Raw genomic sequence first — 17,593 nt, 5'->3', positions numbered from 1 at the left:
ACAATATGTCTTTTTGTATTGTTTTTTGCTTTTCTTTTTTCAAAACAACAAGACTGTTAAATCACATAATTGGTGTTCACTCCAGCTTGAAACTAATGAAAAATACTACACTAACAATTTATATGGTACAAATTCAGACTTGTCCATTTCAAGAATTTTCATAGAGACAAACCATTAATACTAAATATTGAATAATCTTATTCAATATTTAGTATTGGCTTGGTGCCTGGCATTCCCCTAGGAGATAGGGGAAATACAAAATATAGTATGACATAAATACTGCCCTCCAGAAAGTTACATTCAAGCATACAGGAGTTAATTTAGTATCTGTGCAAGGTACTATTGGCGATTTAGTGTCCAAGTGCATGCTATTATCATTAAGTGCTAGACAATTAGAAAAGATCAAGATCACAAAGGGCTGAAGCAGGCAGGGAAGAAACTTGGCAGACAGATAGAAAAACAGCAAGAGCAAACAACTTTTCTGCGTACCAGATATCCTAAGAAGCACTTTTCAAAAAGAGCTCCTTTAAACTTCCTAACAATCCATTGGGAGAGTTACTATTATCTCCATTTTGCAGGCACAGAAATTGAGATTTAGTGATATTAACCAATTCATCCAGGATTGCATAGCCCAGGAAGCTGATGCACGCATGCAGGAGACTGCACGTTGAGTTAATTCCTCAAAGAGAGAGAGGTCTTGGGGAGGGGAAGGAAGAAGGACATGGTAGGAATGCTGGGGAAGAGAGAACAGTGAGTATAAAGGCCCGGGAATAGGAATGAGGAGACTTCCATCTCCATTCCTGGGAAGAAGGGATAAAGCTTGACATGTTAAGTCAGGCTCTGAACAGGCCATATAGTTTGTATCTGGGTATTTTCTTACTAGTCACACAAAGTAAAAGTTTCAAGATAGCAAAAGCTTAGGTGCCCTGTAAAACACAGACAGTTTAGGCTGGGCGCAGTGGCTCACGCCTGTAATCCCAGCACTTTGGGAGGCTGAGGCGAGCGGATCATGAGGTCAGGAGATCGAGACCATCCTGGCTAACACAGTGAAACCCTGTCTCTACTAAAAATGCAAAAAAAAAATTAGCTGGGCGTGGTGGCGGGCGCCTGTAGTCCCAGCTGCTCAGGAGGCTGAGGCAGGAGAATGGCATGAACCCAGGAGGCAGAGCTTGCAGTGAGCCGAAATCGTGCCACTGTACTCCAGCCTGGGCAACAGAACAAAACTTCATCTCAAAAAAAGAAGAAAAAAAAAAAAAATATATATATATATATAGACACTTTAGTCTCAATTCTTATGAGCTCTTTGATAGGAAGTGTTTGAAATTGCTATACTTTCTAGAGGTATGTTAATTTTCTTGTTTTAAATCAAGATATTAAAAAGTAAAATTAATAAGACAGCCATTCTCTTTCACACTCTACAAAATCCAAGTTAGGTTATACACATTTGTCCCTTGCAACAAATGCTGCATGTTTCATTTTCATGACGGCAAAGCAAGTCTATGGTTTTATATCTCAAGGCTTCATCATAAAATACTCAGCCAGCCGGCACCAAGAATGGAACAACAACAAAACCCAAGTCATTAAAAACACACTTGAAAGCTTTATAAATGATGTTCTGTGGCTGTCTGTAGATGAAACTTGCAAAATACAGAACGTTAGAAACTTGTATAATTTATTTTTCTGCTTCATTTACACCCTGTGGAATCACAGTATCAAATTTTATCCAGGAAAAAGGCAAAGCGGTTGAGGCTATTATCTATTCCAGTATACAATCTAAGGGTGTTCTTACCTCACAGTTGCTGAGATCCAGAGAAACCCCTTTCAAGTTATGATTACAAGCCAGGCCCAATAACAGTGCTCTGAGGGGAGGAAACACACATATTAGATACACATTCCACACACTGCCCAAAAGAAAAAATGCAAGCACACTGAATAAAGCCTAGAGAAAGAAAACTGCCTTTTCTGAATCACAGGTCAAGCACCAAGCACCCTCTTACTTTTTAAAATGCCAACTGCATTTCTGCCTCACAACTACAGTGAAAAACTGACTCTGCAGCATTCTTTTTGCCTGACAGGCAGTGAGCCCATCATAAATGTAAAACCTGCAGGATTGCTATTCCTATGCAAATAAACCAACAGCACACCTAATTGCATACTGAAATTAAATTGTGCTCATCACAGATAAATTCCCACCTGCATCTGCTTGAGAAGAGCTTTAATAACGTTTAGAATATTATTAAGCAATTGTTATTAGAGTCACAAAGTAAAGCTAGTTTTCCCTAAGGAATATGTAAGTGAGGAAGTCAGGCTCTGTAGTATAACAGGATGTGAAATTATATCTAGATGAGTTTATTAAATGACCTACAGTAGTGGGTGGGCAAGGGTATAAAACAAGGCATATGTCTTGAATTGGAGTCCAGGATCCTGCCTGTCCAACTACCTGCTGAGCCGGGACAAATCGTATCACTGCTCTGAAAAGGAATTTTCTCATCTGCAAATTGAGGAGATTAGACTAATCACTTGGATCCACTTCGACAAGTCAGTCCTATAAAATCCAACACCATCAAGCAAGCTTGAAACAGAAAATTCACACATGCACACACAACCACTAAATTATACTAAGTGGACAGAAGACCCTAAATCAGACTTTGTGAAAAACATAGAGATGAACATAAGATGGTTCCTGCTCTCAAGCAAGGAAAACAGATATGTGTGCCAATAACTCCAACACAAGGCTGCCAGTGGTAAGTACTAGAAGAGTGGAAACCAGGTATTTATTAACTGGGGGTGATTACCTGTTTTCCATGTTCCCAGGAAAAGGACCTCCACTCAGCATACCCCAAAAATACCCTAGGGTAAGGGTGAGGTGGGAAGGTAGGGAATTATTTTATGCCCAAGTCTCTGAGACTTTCTTTTCTAGTGATTCTCTGGCTTTATCTACTAAGAGAGAACTCCAGCAGTGGCATGGAACACATAGGGGCTCGGCTGCCTCCAGCTATGAAAACCCCCCTCCTCCCACTCCCTGACCTTGTTAGGAGGCTGGAGGTGAGTGCCTTCCTTTTCACTTTTTATATTCAGTTCACTAGTCCCTTATTCTAAAACAGTGTCCTATGAGAAAGACTGGGTATATCTCATCTGTGTACTTGTTCAATTACTTATTAAATTGCTTCTCTTTTCCTAAAAATTACTATGCCCCCTTTCTTTCATGGGCGCAGTATTGAGTCAGTGAAAGCGCTGGAGGCTGAAAACCAAAAGGCCAGTCCTCACATCCCAGCCCAGCAAGTAATGGGTGAATGACCTTAAGAACATCACTTTTCGTGCATGTCTCAAGTTCTTGTCAGTAAAATGAGAGAGTTAAGATATTACCAAAGAGGTCCCTTTTATTTCCAACATACGCTGAGTTTCTAGGACTTAGACACATGTTTCAACATTGCATTTTTATGATGCTTATATGGAAGGAAAATACTTCCTACTTTTCTCACATGTGAATTAAGGCCAAGAAAACAAATGATATGCTTTAAGGCATTTAACTATAGAAGCCCAATGATTAGGAGGCAACAACTCATGAGACTAGTAAAAATAAATAACCCATAGAAACTGTCCCTAGTAAAATAAAAGAACAAATACAATAAAGCATACTGGGCACTGGGGAAAAATTCTATAGCAAAATATGTTGTTTATTTTAACCTAATGATGGCAAAATTGCCTTAACAACCATCTTCTAGATCCTCAATCACTATTGCAAAATTGCTTAAGAGAACAATTTGTATTTAATTCTTCCAGCTCCAGATCGGTGGCACTAGTTATAATTTCAGGGTAGCACATTCAACAGGTTTATGAAAAATACTCAGCCAGAAAGATGGGGTCACAGAGAAGGGGTACCACATGACAGGGAGAAAGGGGATGTCCAGGAAGAAAGGCTTGGGGGAGGGAAAACAAAAGACCAAGAATGAGCAGTAAGCAGGAACTCACACTGCACTCTGAGTGATGCTGGAGCAAAGAGCATCCTTGGGACACATATGAACCAGACTATTCTAGCAATTTTAGAAAACACCAAGGAACAGCATCACCATGTTCTCTAAACCCCCTTGAAATACATTAACATGGACCAAAAAAAGGCCTCAAAGGAAAATCCCAACAATGAAGTAAGCAGTCATATTCTTTGTCTTGCTTACCCCTTCCACCTCCCGCATAACACTCTACTTCCCCAATTTGCTTGTAAAAGAATCTCAAATTAAGTGGGAAACTTGTGGGGAAAAATATTGTTATGTCCAAACTTAAAGCGCTGTCTCAGAAGAAATTGTGTTGCTTTCATTTATTCTCTCATGGCTACTAATCCCAAACCCTTAGAGAAACAAGGGTTTCTGCAGTTGAAGGTGGAATGAGGTAGGGAACACTGCTGAGCCCATGACAGCTGGCTGAGAGCAGCGGACACTGCTAGGCACTTCCCAGAACCCCCTCTGGGTTCTTCCTCTTTACTGGAAGAGCCTCCCAGTGCAGCTTCTCCCTTTTGTCTGATCCTGCTTTCTCCCCCTTCCCTTTTCACCGGTGGTAATCCGAAGAGAATGTCCTTATAAATATCCTACTTGCGAATCTCCATCTCAAAGTCGGATGCTCAGGAAACCCAATCTTCAACAGTGATTTGGGGCAAATTACTTAGCTTCTCTGAGCCTCAATATCCTCAGCTGTAAAATGGGGATAATGATACTAACTTCTCATCACTGTCATCCACATTAAAGGTGACAGGCCATATGTAAGCACACAGCACAGTGTCTAGTTTAGGGTAGTACTGTGCAAATTCCTTTTCATCCTCACCCTCTCACACATAAACCTGAGAACTTCAGTTTTGTGTTATCTTTTCAAATAATTATATCACATTAAATGTATACATGGAATTTTATTTACACAATCTTCAGCCATGAAGGCTTTCTCCCCATATTAAAATTTTTGCTGATTAAAACACAGAGCTGAAGAGACTACTGATTTAACACTATCAAACATTCACACCAATAACATCAGGTCCAAGATTTAACAATTACAAAATATCTTTGAAGTACAACATTTACAGGTATATATGCAACAAAGTACAGTAAGTCCAGCCTTGTTGCAAACTGGAATATTCCACAAAATCAGTCACATTAACCAACAAAATGTTACTCTATATTATACAAAAGTAAACAACATTGAAACAATTAAAAATAGAAAACTATTTTGAATATTCTAATTTCCTGCTGATATATTACCAGGACAAGGACCCTCTCTGGTTTTGCTTCCTATCCTGTCATCCGGTGTCTAGCACATTGTAGATGCTCAGTAAGTATTACTTGAATGAATACGTAAATGAGAATGATTATAATGGAACTTTAGAATACAATTCTGATAGCTTTCTTAATATCCATACAAACGGCCAAATCATGAGGTGTTTATTATTTGTGGCTGTTATATTTAGGGATCCCTAATATATTAACTCAACATTTTTTAAGCCTGCAATAATATAACATCAGACTTTTTTTTCAGCACTTGACTGGATCTACTGGTTTGTTTTTTGTTTTTTTTTTTTGAGATGGAGTCTCACTCTGTTGCCAGGCTGGCAGTGGCGCAATCTCAGCTCACTGCAACCTCCACCTCCCGGGTTCAAGCGATTCTCCCACCTCAGCCTCCTGAGTAGCTGGGACTACAGGCATGCACCACCATGCCTGGTTAATTTTTGTATTTTTAGTAGAGTCGGGGTTTCACCGTGTTGGCCAAGCTGGTCTGAAACTCCTGACCTCAAGTGATCTGCCCACCTTAGCCTCCCAGAGTGCTGAGATTACAGGCGTGAGCCACCGCACCCAGCCTGGATCTACTTTTTTAAAGGCATCTATTGTTTTGGTCCTCTGGTACTATATGAAATCAAGAACTTCATACCTCTCAAAACAGAAATAAAAAAGGAAAAGATAATTTATAAATTAAACAAAGCTTAATTTTCTAGTAAGATGAATAGCAGACATTAATTTTAACATTTCATACACATTACAAGGGAAAAATTAAATGCTGATTTACAGTCAGCTGGGAAGGGAGAAATCCATGCATACATTTGAGCATATCTGACAACTTTCATAATCGTAACTACTTGAAAATACCTTCTTTAGACTCAAAGAGAATTTGACCCTACAGTCAAATTCACTGAACTTGTACACTAAACTTTTGAGTCTTTCTGGCAATAGTGAACAGAAATCTCAAGGATAATAAATTATTCTCAAACCTCAATTTAGCTAACAATTTTAACTTCACCACTATACCTACACCAGGGATATTAACCCATAAGTTGGCTGCCAAATAAAAGTGCCAAATAGCCCATACTAACCTCAGTAATTCAGAAACCAAAGTAGCTAAAAATTCATTCTGTTGCATACATACAATGTGTTTAGAGTTTATTACTATTAGTAGAAAGATTTAGAGTAAATGCTGATGAAAACACACACACACACACACACACACACACGAACGAACGAACATGCCTGAAATGGAATGAACAGAGGTTAATATAAAAGCAATAGTAAGTACCTGGGAGTACAACTTTTGTAGATCAGTGACTCCTGCCAAGGTCATAAACCAAAAGATGTTTTTTCTTAGAAGATGCGATAATATCAATAGTGCACAATATACTTTTTAAATTTTTAATTTATTTTTCTGCCCCAGAGTAAAAAGGCATTCTCATCTGTGGTTTTTGTCTTTGGATTATATATCTTTCTCCCTTCCCTCAAGCACATTCGTAAAAATAAGTGGAACTTTAAAAGCTCTGGAGAAAGTGAATTAACCACTCACTTTAAGGGCTCAGGAGACAGTTTTGTGCCTGAAAGGTTGATGTGCATCAAAGCCAGAGAACTACTAAAAAATTGCTTGAAAGACGGAGGTACTTCTTTTCCTTTCCTGAAAAAAACACAAGAGTTATACAAGCGGTTACACCTTCATCAAACATATTCATTGATTATTCAGACACTGTGAAATCTACAAATCAGTCATATTTTCTGCAGAAATTTAAAAGTAAATAGAAACAAATAAATGTCCAAAACCTAAAGCCATAAATCCAATATCATTAAAGGAACCACGTAAGTGAGGTAAAGAAATATTTAGTCCATAAAACAGTTCATTGCTATTCTTCATAGCCAATGAATTCATTGAGTTTTACCTCTTGATCAGGAAACTCCAGGTTTGGAATTTTTAAAAACAGGAGGTCAGAGAAGATGTATATTTCTCACCAATTTAAAGGCTTTCCCACTGGGTGGCACAAAATGTTAGAGATCAATATCTGCATTTGGCAATGTTTTTAGATGTAGCAGGTTTCACATGCAACAAGATTGTGATCTGATGTTGAGCTAAAACAGCACAGAAAGTCCAAATGGCACGAAGCCTGCATTACGAATAGCCTATTCAGCTAGTATGTCCATACCAAAAACCTAATCATTTCAGGCCAACTATTAGAACAGTGAAAGACAAAACTACAAAATAAAATGGCTATAACCTCTGAATACATCCCCTTGCTATTACAGAGAAAAGCATGTGGATCAAATCACACAGCTCAATAATAAGGTAGCATCAACACTATATGATAAGGGTTTAAGAAAAACAGGATTCAGGAGTCCAAGATGGAATCTGAACACTGTGCTTGTTCTGTTCTATCTGACAGAAATGATGGAAGGATTGAATAAGTCAGTATATGTAAAGCACTTAGGCTGATGCAGAGTAAGCACTCACTTAATGCTAGTTATTCATATTCTGTGGAGGGACTCATAGAATCTCAGGGAAGAGGGCATCCTAGTGGTTTAGCTCAACCACATAATATTCAATAATATTTAACGTTCCCCTTCATTGTGCACATGTACCCTAAAACTTAAAGTATAACAATAATAAATAAATAAATAAAAACTAACTTTTTAAAAAAATAATAATAATAATAATATTTAATGTACAGAGATCTGGGAAAATCTGTCAATATTGACAGGTTTTTTTTTAAAGTTTTAAAACAGGACAATTGAAGACTATTTGAGAAGAAAAATCTAAACAACCAAAATATCTGAGAAGATGAAAAATAAAACTAAGAGGAAAGAGAATTCTGGTAGACTGTGTGATATAAGAAATCTCAAACAACTCTGTTTCCATATAGTGGAACAATGTAAGTTGTATATTCTTGTTCACTTTCTGCTGAGAAAATACTGTTAACTTACTCTAAATATATTTCTTCTCCTGCTATTCTGTCTTAGTTTTGAGCATTCCAGTGTTTCCAAATATTCACTGCCCCTTTTTGAAGAAGGATGATGCTTCATCCCTCTACTGACAGCAGGCTTGGCCATGTGACTCTCTTTGGCCAGTGAGACGTGAGCAGAAATGATGTGTATGACTTCCAGAGAGAAGCCTTGGGAGCCAGTATGTGCACCACCATGATCTCTTTTTCTCTGCTATATGACTGTGAATGTTCTAGATAGGAGGCTGCTCTGCCTCCTGGAGTGAAGGTTATATGCCAGCCCACAATGGACATGTCACAAAATCACTGTTGCTGAAAGCCATCGACATTGGAGGAAAGCGGTCACTGTTACTGTGGAACAATCTAACTTATCCTGATGGATACACTTATGAAATTATCTGTGAATAAAAGAATGAATAGTCTGGCTGACAATCCACACCTCAACGTAAATGCAGTAATTTCAACAAAATTACTAAGGGCTTTCTACAACTATATCTAGGTAACGTATTAGGTATTAAACAGTTTAATAACAACCTTTCATGTGGAAGACAAGACAATTTGTTAGCGCAATTCTGTTCTATAAGCTTAACAGCTCTACTGAAGACCAGTCATCACAGAATTCACAGTATTTTGAACTCAAAAGTGCTGATTATACAAAAACCTTTATAGTCTGTGCTTTCATCTTGTAACCCAGTTCCCCAGTCAATTACTGCTCCACCAAAGCATGGCTTTATAAGCTGGCTTCAAATATATGAGTTGACTAGGTTTCAATTAAAACTCTCAAATGTTCCCCAAAATATAGTTATCATGGAAAATTCAACTTTTCCCACCATTATATTTTCAGACTTCACACTCCCTAACTTTAATCTATGGAGGTATTTGTGGCATATTTTTGCTACTGTAAAGATTTAATCACTATTGAAGTAATAAAAAATAGTACTTTAACATATAAAGTAATTGATTTGCAAGGCACAGTTATGGAATAAAGCATGCTACAAAACTGAATTTTCCAAATAAGTGAGGGTTATCCTTTTAAATATATAAGGCCTTTAAAAACTAGCAAAAATAAAAATATTTCTAATATTAACCAATACCCATGTTATTTAAAATCATATAACTAAAATATTATTTATAATTTATGGTCATAATTATAAATGCTAAGTGTTCAACTGTATTCATTCTTTAGATATTCCCAGATTCCATACCTATCTAACTCATGTACTTTTCATAACTCCTCTGATAATTCCTCTGTAGTCTCTTTGCATTCTAAGTTGCTACTGTCTGTGAAGCCTTGATGCTTCTAATCTATTGCCTTATTCTGCAAACAATTAAAGTCAGAAGTGTATAAGTGAAGTAGTCAGACTGGCCCTCGATTACTTCTACAAGTGAAAATGCATGAGCTTTGAGATAACTATTCTCTTTACTCTCTGAAAGTAGTTTATACCTACATCCAAGCTCACCCGTGAGAAATACCTATAAAAGTTTCTAAAAGGGTTTTTCCCATATTAAGACAGATTGCCTGACCACATAGGAGAAATAGTGTGTTATCACATAGTTCACGCAGGCAGGCTAGAATTATTGGTAAGAACATTAACCTACACTTAAAATAATAAAACAAAAACTTGAATGTTCAAGGCCTAATATTCATAGATAATGCTTAAGGCCGCCTTCTTTCATATACAACATTCACCCTTTATCACTGTTTTCCTTATCACTACAACTTTTCTCAGAAAAAGACACTTCCAGATGACAATGAGAGCAGAAATCAATCTATACCGGTGAGAGAAGACAGTTCTGGAGAGGTTGAGCACAGCTAAATATTGAAGGCATCCACGGAGAAGAGCTCCACAGACCTGAAAAAGAAATAAGGCACTCTTCTTTTCAAGTATTTCTAGGTCCAGGAGAATCTTTTATTAGAGGTCCCCTACATCCCATCTAAATAGCTCTTCTGAGACCCCTCAGAGCAAGATATATATATTTTTTAAATTTACCATGTCCAGGGAACATTCTGTATTGGATAAATCCAGATGAACAATGGCATTTGGCTGGGCCAAAAAATTATACATGTGCTTGAAAAAAAATAAAAGATAAATGTTAGGATTCTAGAAACACACACATACACACAATGCAAGATAATGTTTTAAAAGGAAGTTGCCAGAATTTCTCAGATCATTCTCTGCTCTTCCCAAGGGGATTATCAGAATTTTCTGTCATTCCTTTACGTTCCCTGACAGTGAAAATCCCAAGAATAGTTAAAATTATGTTTGAGTTAAAAAAAGGCCAAATGGAATACTGAAAACCAAACCCCCATTTTGTTATGCATGACTTAGTTTTCCAGATTAGCTTAATTTTTATTATACAATTTTGGAACCGTGCTAATTCATTTTAACCCCTGAGATTAAAATACCACCTGAACTGCAGTCACTCTATCAAAATGCTAATCACTTTTGAAAGTGTTTGCAGAACTACGAATCTGAATTTGAACCTCAGGATGGTCTCAGGCTATCCTCTCTTCTGTCCGACATAATGATTTTTCCACCCTTAGTTACTTCTCAAAGCTAACAAGAATGGCTTGGCAGCAATATGAGTGCTTTTTTAAAAATTTCACTAATAGCTAAGACACTTCTGGTTTCAGGAGGTCACAATGCCTAAACTTCCCCAGGCCTCTCATTCAAGGGCATCAAAATAATGAGACTGATCAACAGATCAGTTCAACTGAGATGCTGAACATCAACAGCAATGTTGTTCTGGAATTACCCTGTATGTGTAGCAACTGCCAGAGCCCACCCATAACAAACTGAGTCCAAGCTCCCTGCCACCAGGCAAATAGCTTAAATTCTCCTCTGCTTCACTGGATGCCACTGGATACTTGCAAAAACAAACAAGCTTATACTGAGTATGTCCTTGCAAACATTTACTATGTGTAGCAGTTTGGCTATATGGTGCTTCAGAAGAATCCTATCAAGGAATTCAGAAGAGCAAAAAAAATAGCCTGTAAACACTTAACACTTTAAAATAACCATACACACAGAATGACATTTATTTATTTATTTATTTATTTTAAGACAGGGTCTGGCTCTATCGCCCAAGCTGGAGTGCAGTGGTATGATCTCGGCTCACCGCCACCTCCACTTCCCGGGATCAAGCCATCCTCCCGCCTCAACCTCCTGAGTGGCTGGGACTACAGGCATGTGACACCACGCCCAGCTAATTTTTGTATTTTTTGTAGAGACAGGGTTTCAACATATTGTCCAGGCTGGTCACAAACTCCTGGACCCCAGAGATCCACCTGCCTTAGCCTCCAAAAGTGCTGGAATTCTAAGTGTTAGCCACTACACCCAGCCATAGAATGGATTTTGTTATGAAAAGTTCTGATTCAGAGAAGTCATTTTGCTCTCACATGAAGATCCTCTGCCTCTCTCTCTGTTTGCCTGGCAAAAATTGTCTCAAGAGACTTTTAAGTTTACTGTGGCTTTGCTCCCAGCCACCAGCTGGGGGAGCTCTTATCACCATGAAATGGTGACAAGACTATTTGGCCACACTTCTCCAAAGAGGCCAGACCCTGCTAGGCTGCTTTCCCTGAGGGCACAGGGTCAGGTAAACTCCTGCACCTGCCGCCAGGCTCCTGGAACTTTTGCCTTCCCCGCCCACTCTCCCCTCCAGCCCACTCTCACTCAGGTCTCATCGTTCCACTCCCCAGAAGCAAGCTACAACAGGACCCACCCTGGCCAGAAAAAGAAATCTTGAGCTATTTGGTTGTTTTAGGTGACTATTAATGTTCCTATTTTAGCTGAATCTTATTAATCTTTAGCCTTTCCTTTTATCCTTCCCTCTATTCTTCTACTTTGCCACAGTATTATTTTGGTGGTGTCACATTGGCCTTGTTTTATTTTGGGAGGGAGCAGATTTATGAACTGTCAGTGAAGGTAACAAGTGAAACTGGAAAATGGATTGAAAAATCATGGCACACCAGGAATCAAGTATTATTTAAATAATTTTAAGTGCAAGGGAGAGGAAAAGGAAAAAAAATACAAAAAGGCCTTCATTTGTACTTCCTGCCTTACAGGTAAACCAAAATAAGAGAAATAAGAATAAATTTCACAGTGTTTTTCAGCCCTGTGGCAAAGCAGTGGAATGCAAATTAAGGCCCTTCAAAGATGGCCGCTGGGTGTAGGCCATGTTGTTAAAGAAACAATTCTAAATTCTATCTTGGTGAACAGAGGGGATCATTCGCCACATATGGAAATGAGATCATACCTAATCCACTGTGTCAAAGATCTGCCAAATATTACATTATTGATTCAGTTACATTAAAAATTTTATTGTAATTGAGAGAGTAGTTTTTGCCTTCATATTCAAACTCCGAAGAAATGGCCCCAGGTTATATGTTGACCACTCTTCTCCCTATTTTATTCACGGAATAGATGAGTGCTCAGGTTTATCCCAATACTCCCTTTCAATTGTAACCTATAACCATCAGTCTTCCCAGTAACAATAATAATATTGAGAAAGTTCAGTTAATGTTCCCAATCTTCCTTACCAGGCAATTTTAACCTGTAAGCGAATGGGTTTTTGTTGTTGTTGTTATTGTTTGATACGGAGACTCACACTGTCACCCAGGCTGGAGTGCAGTGGCGTAATCTCGGCTCACCACAACCTCCGCCTCCAGGGTTCAAGCGCTTCTCCTGCCTCAGCCTCCTGAGTACCTGGGACTACAGGCAAGTGCCACCATGCTTGGCTAATTTTTGTATTTTTAGTAGAGATGGGGTTTCACCATGTTGGCCAGGCTGGTCTCGATCTCCTGACCTCGTGATCTGCCTGCCTCAGCCTCCCAAAGTGCTGGGATTACAGGTGTGAGCCACCATGCCTGGTCCCTGTAAGCTAATGTTTTTAAATGAAGAAAAAAAATTCTTCAACAGCATTACTTCCAAAAAAATGTGAACTTCAGCATCACTAAATGAGAAAAAAAATAATTGTGGTGATATATGACATTTAATTAACGAAGGCTCTGGAATTTTCAGTAAAACACTTCATAAGCTCGTAACTAAATGATTCAAAGGTGTCATGACAAAGAGAGAGGCAGGAAAATGCACTACAAAGTCACGTTTAGAATTATTCCAGGCTTATTAAACACAGCTTCTTCGAAGATGGAATAAAGAAAAGAAAACTTACTGAGAGGTCATCTCCACGAAGGACGTTCCCTGAGAGGTCGAGGTGGACAAGGGTAGAGGCGGTCAATGGATTGGCACTGAGTGACTGAGAAAGGCTGTTCACCCCTGCAACATCAAGAAAATCCAGGCTCAGTTTGCACTCCAGGAAACAAAATGAGGTTTGTGTTTCTATAAATGGCCCAACACTTCCATCAAATTGCAGAACTGAGGTTAACCATGAGCACTATCCTGGAAAGGTGGCGTTATGATTGTGTCTCCTTTTGATACACCCTCAGGAAGAACAGGTTAGTCAAAGACACAACCCCCTCACTGAATCAGAAGGAGTAATGAATTGGCTTCCCTTTGCTCCATGTCTTCTGATGTGTCCAAGGACAGAAAGGATTTTAATCTGAAGACTTAGAATGATGAAAGCAATCTAGTTGACAATGTTTATCCTTCTCTTAATCCTGCCAGGTGATTCTTGAGTTAGTGCCTGGTGTTTAAATGATGCATGTCCAAATTCAGATAATTTAGGCTATTTAAAGTATTGGGAAGTTAAAAAGAGAAGTATACAGCTCTTCTTAAATGTATTACATTCAAGGAAACATTTGGATTAAAATGGATTTCACAAAGAATGAGGAGATGATCTGTATACCATGTAAGATGCAATCATAAGGAAAAATGTATAATTAGCACTCTATACACTCTTTACGTACATAACATAAATGGCTCAAATTAACATAAACTGAACTAAACTGACAAATTCACCTCAGAAAACAAAGAATGAATATGTGAGGAGGCTGCTTATCCCGTATGGATAGAACTAAGTTCTCTTATAGGTGGGTAACAGTTATTGACAGGCCTGCTAGTCATGGTTGTCTAGGGGGCCATTTCTTTTCAGAAGGGAAAAGGAGCTCTTTGAGGTGTGTCATTATAAAATGGGAGCCCAGAAGGGTCTAATCACTCACTGAGACTCAATCACTCACCACAGCACTGATGATTTTACTTAGCATAATGGGAATGTGAGAGATAGCAAAGCTCTTCATGTTTCTACCAAAAGTCCATGGTTCCAAATTATATATTTTAGAAATATGGCTATTTCTTAATTGGGTATCCTTTTATAAATTATTTTGTTTTTCTTATTTTTCAGCAACATTTTTTGAAAATCTCAACCTATCAAACAGAGATTCAAGTAAGTCAACTACTCTAAAGAACCAGGAAAAGGTTTTCTTTCCCCTCCACATTTGGGCAGACCCTTCATGGAGAAGAGAGGCCAAGGTCAGGTCTGACAGTAAGAGCCAGTTCTGGTCATAGCAGCAGGATCCGATGAAGGTACTACAAGAGCTGTGGGGTGCAGGTGCAGCCTTCCACTGGAGCACCCTCCCTGCTGTGAGCTTAGAACGTTCAGTGTGGGGCTGATAAAGAGGCCATTGTCTTCTCCAGCTTCAGAGAGTTATAATAAACTGATTCTAGTGTGTGTCTGATAAAGGCTACTGAGCCATTTCTCAAAGTGGGCGCACATTTGGGTGGGTATACAGGAGACCGAGACTTCGAATAAAAAATATTTAAGTGCAAAGAACTTCTTGGCTGTCAACTCACCATTTACTGAATGCTAATAAAATGCTGGGAATTAGGAGACAAATATAAATAAGATCTTTATTTTTTACCCTCAAAAATTGCAAAGACCACTAGGGAAAAACTTAATTAGACTCTACAATGAAAAGTCAGTGCCACACAAAGAATATTCATTTCAATAAACCTTTATGGAAATCCTACTGTGTACCAGGCAGGGTCTTCTGAGATACCATCTTACTCGCTGAAGGCCAGTGGAGCAGGAGACACAGACAGCTGAATAATCACTACCCAGTGAGGCAATAACTATCAATGGGGCAAGAACAAGAGCTTGGCAGTAGAGGAGGAGGAAATTTGATTAATTGTGTTAGATAAGAGAAACGTATGGTGGCTTATAAAAAAAGGTTATTTTCTGGAGGTTATCTTCTATAACTGTTTAAACGACCAACTTCCTTTAGTTTGTCCCGATATTAGTATTAATGTATTTTTTAATGGAATAACTAAGTCCAAAACATAGGGCCAATACCAGATTCTTATCAAGAAAATCATTTATAAAATCATTTCCTTAGTGAGGTATAACAAAACTCAATAAATAAATTCCCAAAATAGAAGGCTAAATTAGTCCTGACAGCAAAATGCTCCTTGACAAGTGCGGGCGCTTGGCAGATGTCCAACATCTGAGTAGACTCGAGAGAGCATCATGTTATCAGCTCAGCTTCATGCTACTGAAACAGCATGAAGGATTTCCTCAGCTGCCCCCTAAGCCCATGCTCACATGAGGCCTGTGTTAATAAGCCCATGAAGAGTGGAGAATTATAAAAGTATAGAATTGAAAAAAAATCAAGGCTCTTACAGCCCTAACTAAACACATTTACATGCCTTTCTCGATTCTGGCTGTCTAGTGATTTTGACCATTCTGTTACGTATTATTGCAGTGTTTACAGCTGGAAAAAGGTGGTACCAGATGGTTCTGCCTTGACATAATCTGGCAACCAGCAGGACATTTGCTAGAAATCCAGAAAACTATCAGTTAGCTAACATATGAGATAAAGAAAGGGTATTTGGAGGCAGTGGTGATGTCATGGGGAGTTCTTTTTTTTTTTTAATCTGTCTTGCATTATCGAGCCATGAATATAAATGCTAGTCAAATTCACCAGAAGCTTAACACTGCAATGTAACTCCAGTCATTTTAAAACTGCGAATCTTTCAGATCCTATGTAAAATACTTCAAGAAGTCATTTTAAAAAAATAAATAAATAAACAAACATTTCAAGATATTTTTGTCTTAGGGCAATTTGAAATTATTCAGGCCAGGCATGGTGGCTCATGCCTGTAATCCCAGCACTTTGGGAGGCTGAGGCAGATGGATCACCTGAGGTCAGGAATTTGAGACCAGCCTAGCCAACATGGCGAGAACTCATCTCTACTAAAAATACAAAACTTAGCTGGGCGTGGTGGCACATGCCTGTAATCCCAGCTACTCGGGAGGCTGAGGCAAGAGAATCGCTTGAACCCTGGAGGTGGAGGTTGCAGTGAGCCAAGATCGTGCAAGTGAGCCAAGATCGTGCAACTGCACTCCAGCCCAAGCGACAGAGCGAGACTCCGTCTAAATAAAATAAAATAAAATAAGATAAAAATTCTTCAAGTCATGTTATAAAACAATGTTAATTCTCAAAACACGTATTTTAATATATACATATTTTATTGCAGGTAAAAGATAAATGGGAGGACCCTTATTTGTAAAGGGTACAGGCAACATGGGGCTGTCCTCATCGTAAGGAGGTGGAGAAGCCCAGCTTTGCCCGTAGGACCTCCCCACTGTTACCACACTAAAAGGGACAGGAACATCAGGGAGAGGTGGCACTGAAGGTCCTCAGAACCAAACTTGCCCTTGGAAGGATAAATGATCACTACATCCTTTTATTTGTTATACAGTAATGAACAAATGAATTAAAATAAATATAATCAAGGATCATTAATATAATCATTTTTTTGTTTTTGTTTTCGTTTTAAGAGACGGGTTCTCACTCTGTCACCCAGGCTGGAGTGCAGTGGCACTGTCATAGCTCACTGCAACCTGAAACTCCTGAGCTCAAGCATCCTCCCACCTCAGCCTCCTGGGTGGCTAGAATTACAGATGTAATTCATATAATCAGGTTTTTAAAAACCACCTTTATCTTATAAACGACTTAAACTAGACCTATGGAGCACACAATCAATAACGAATGCTTTTAATATGTACACAAGTCATATAAACTTTTTAAAAAATAGATTAACACTATAAACAGAAAACTAACAAAGGATGTAAACTTAGTGATTTCCCTAAAAGAAATACAAATGACTAAGGAACAAGGGAGTTTGGAGGGGGTTTGCCTTCTTATTTATACTTTTTAGCATCTTCTAAATCTTTACCATAAATGTGTACTACATTGATAATTATCAGAAAAAGGTTTATATAAAATGGATTTGCTGAAGTGGAACAGTGATAATGTAAAGGAGTTAAACTTAGCTGTAAGATCTGCAGATGGCTTCAGGCAATAGGTCTGAGAACACTGACTCCTGGGGAAATCCCTTTGGTAATTTATTTTCATGCCTTAATCTTAAATATGTGTGTATAAATGTGTGCACATAAAATCATGGGGCTTAT

The 17,593-nt window shown here is 38.5% G+C and overlaps 1 protein-coding gene across 16 annotated transcripts in view; it reads right to left on the bottom strand.

The window, feature by feature from the left end:
- CARMIL1 (capping protein regulator and myosin 1 linker 1) overlaps positions 1-17,593 on the bottom strand; it is a 340,777-nt gene that overhangs the window by 118,386 nt on the left and 204,798 nt on the right. For all 16 annotated transcript variants that reach the window (XM_063605168.1, XM_063605169.1, XM_063605172.1 and 13 more), the window contains 5 exons: positions 13,397-13,500; positions 10,216-10,293; positions 10,001-10,077; positions 6,808-6,912; positions 1,790-1,859 (listed from right to left, as the gene is read on the bottom strand). In XM_063605168.1, coding sequence (XP_063461238.1) covers positions 1,790-1,859; positions 6,808-6,912; positions 10,001-10,077; positions 10,216-10,293; positions 13,397-13,500 — 434 coding nt within the window. The remainder of the gene's footprint in view (positions 1-1,789; positions 1,860-6,807; positions 6,913-10,000; positions 10,078-10,215; positions 10,294-13,396; positions 13,501-17,593) is intronic.

This window comes from Pan paniscus, chromosome 5 (assembly GCF_029289425.2).
Source record: "Pan paniscus chromosome 5, NHGRI_mPanPan1-v2.0_pri, whole genome shotgun sequence".
Taxonomy (NCBI): domain Eukaryota; kingdom Metazoa; phylum Chordata; class Mammalia; order Primates; family Hominidae; genus Pan; species Pan paniscus.
This window is presented reverse-complemented; position numbering and strand designations above follow the sequence as displayed.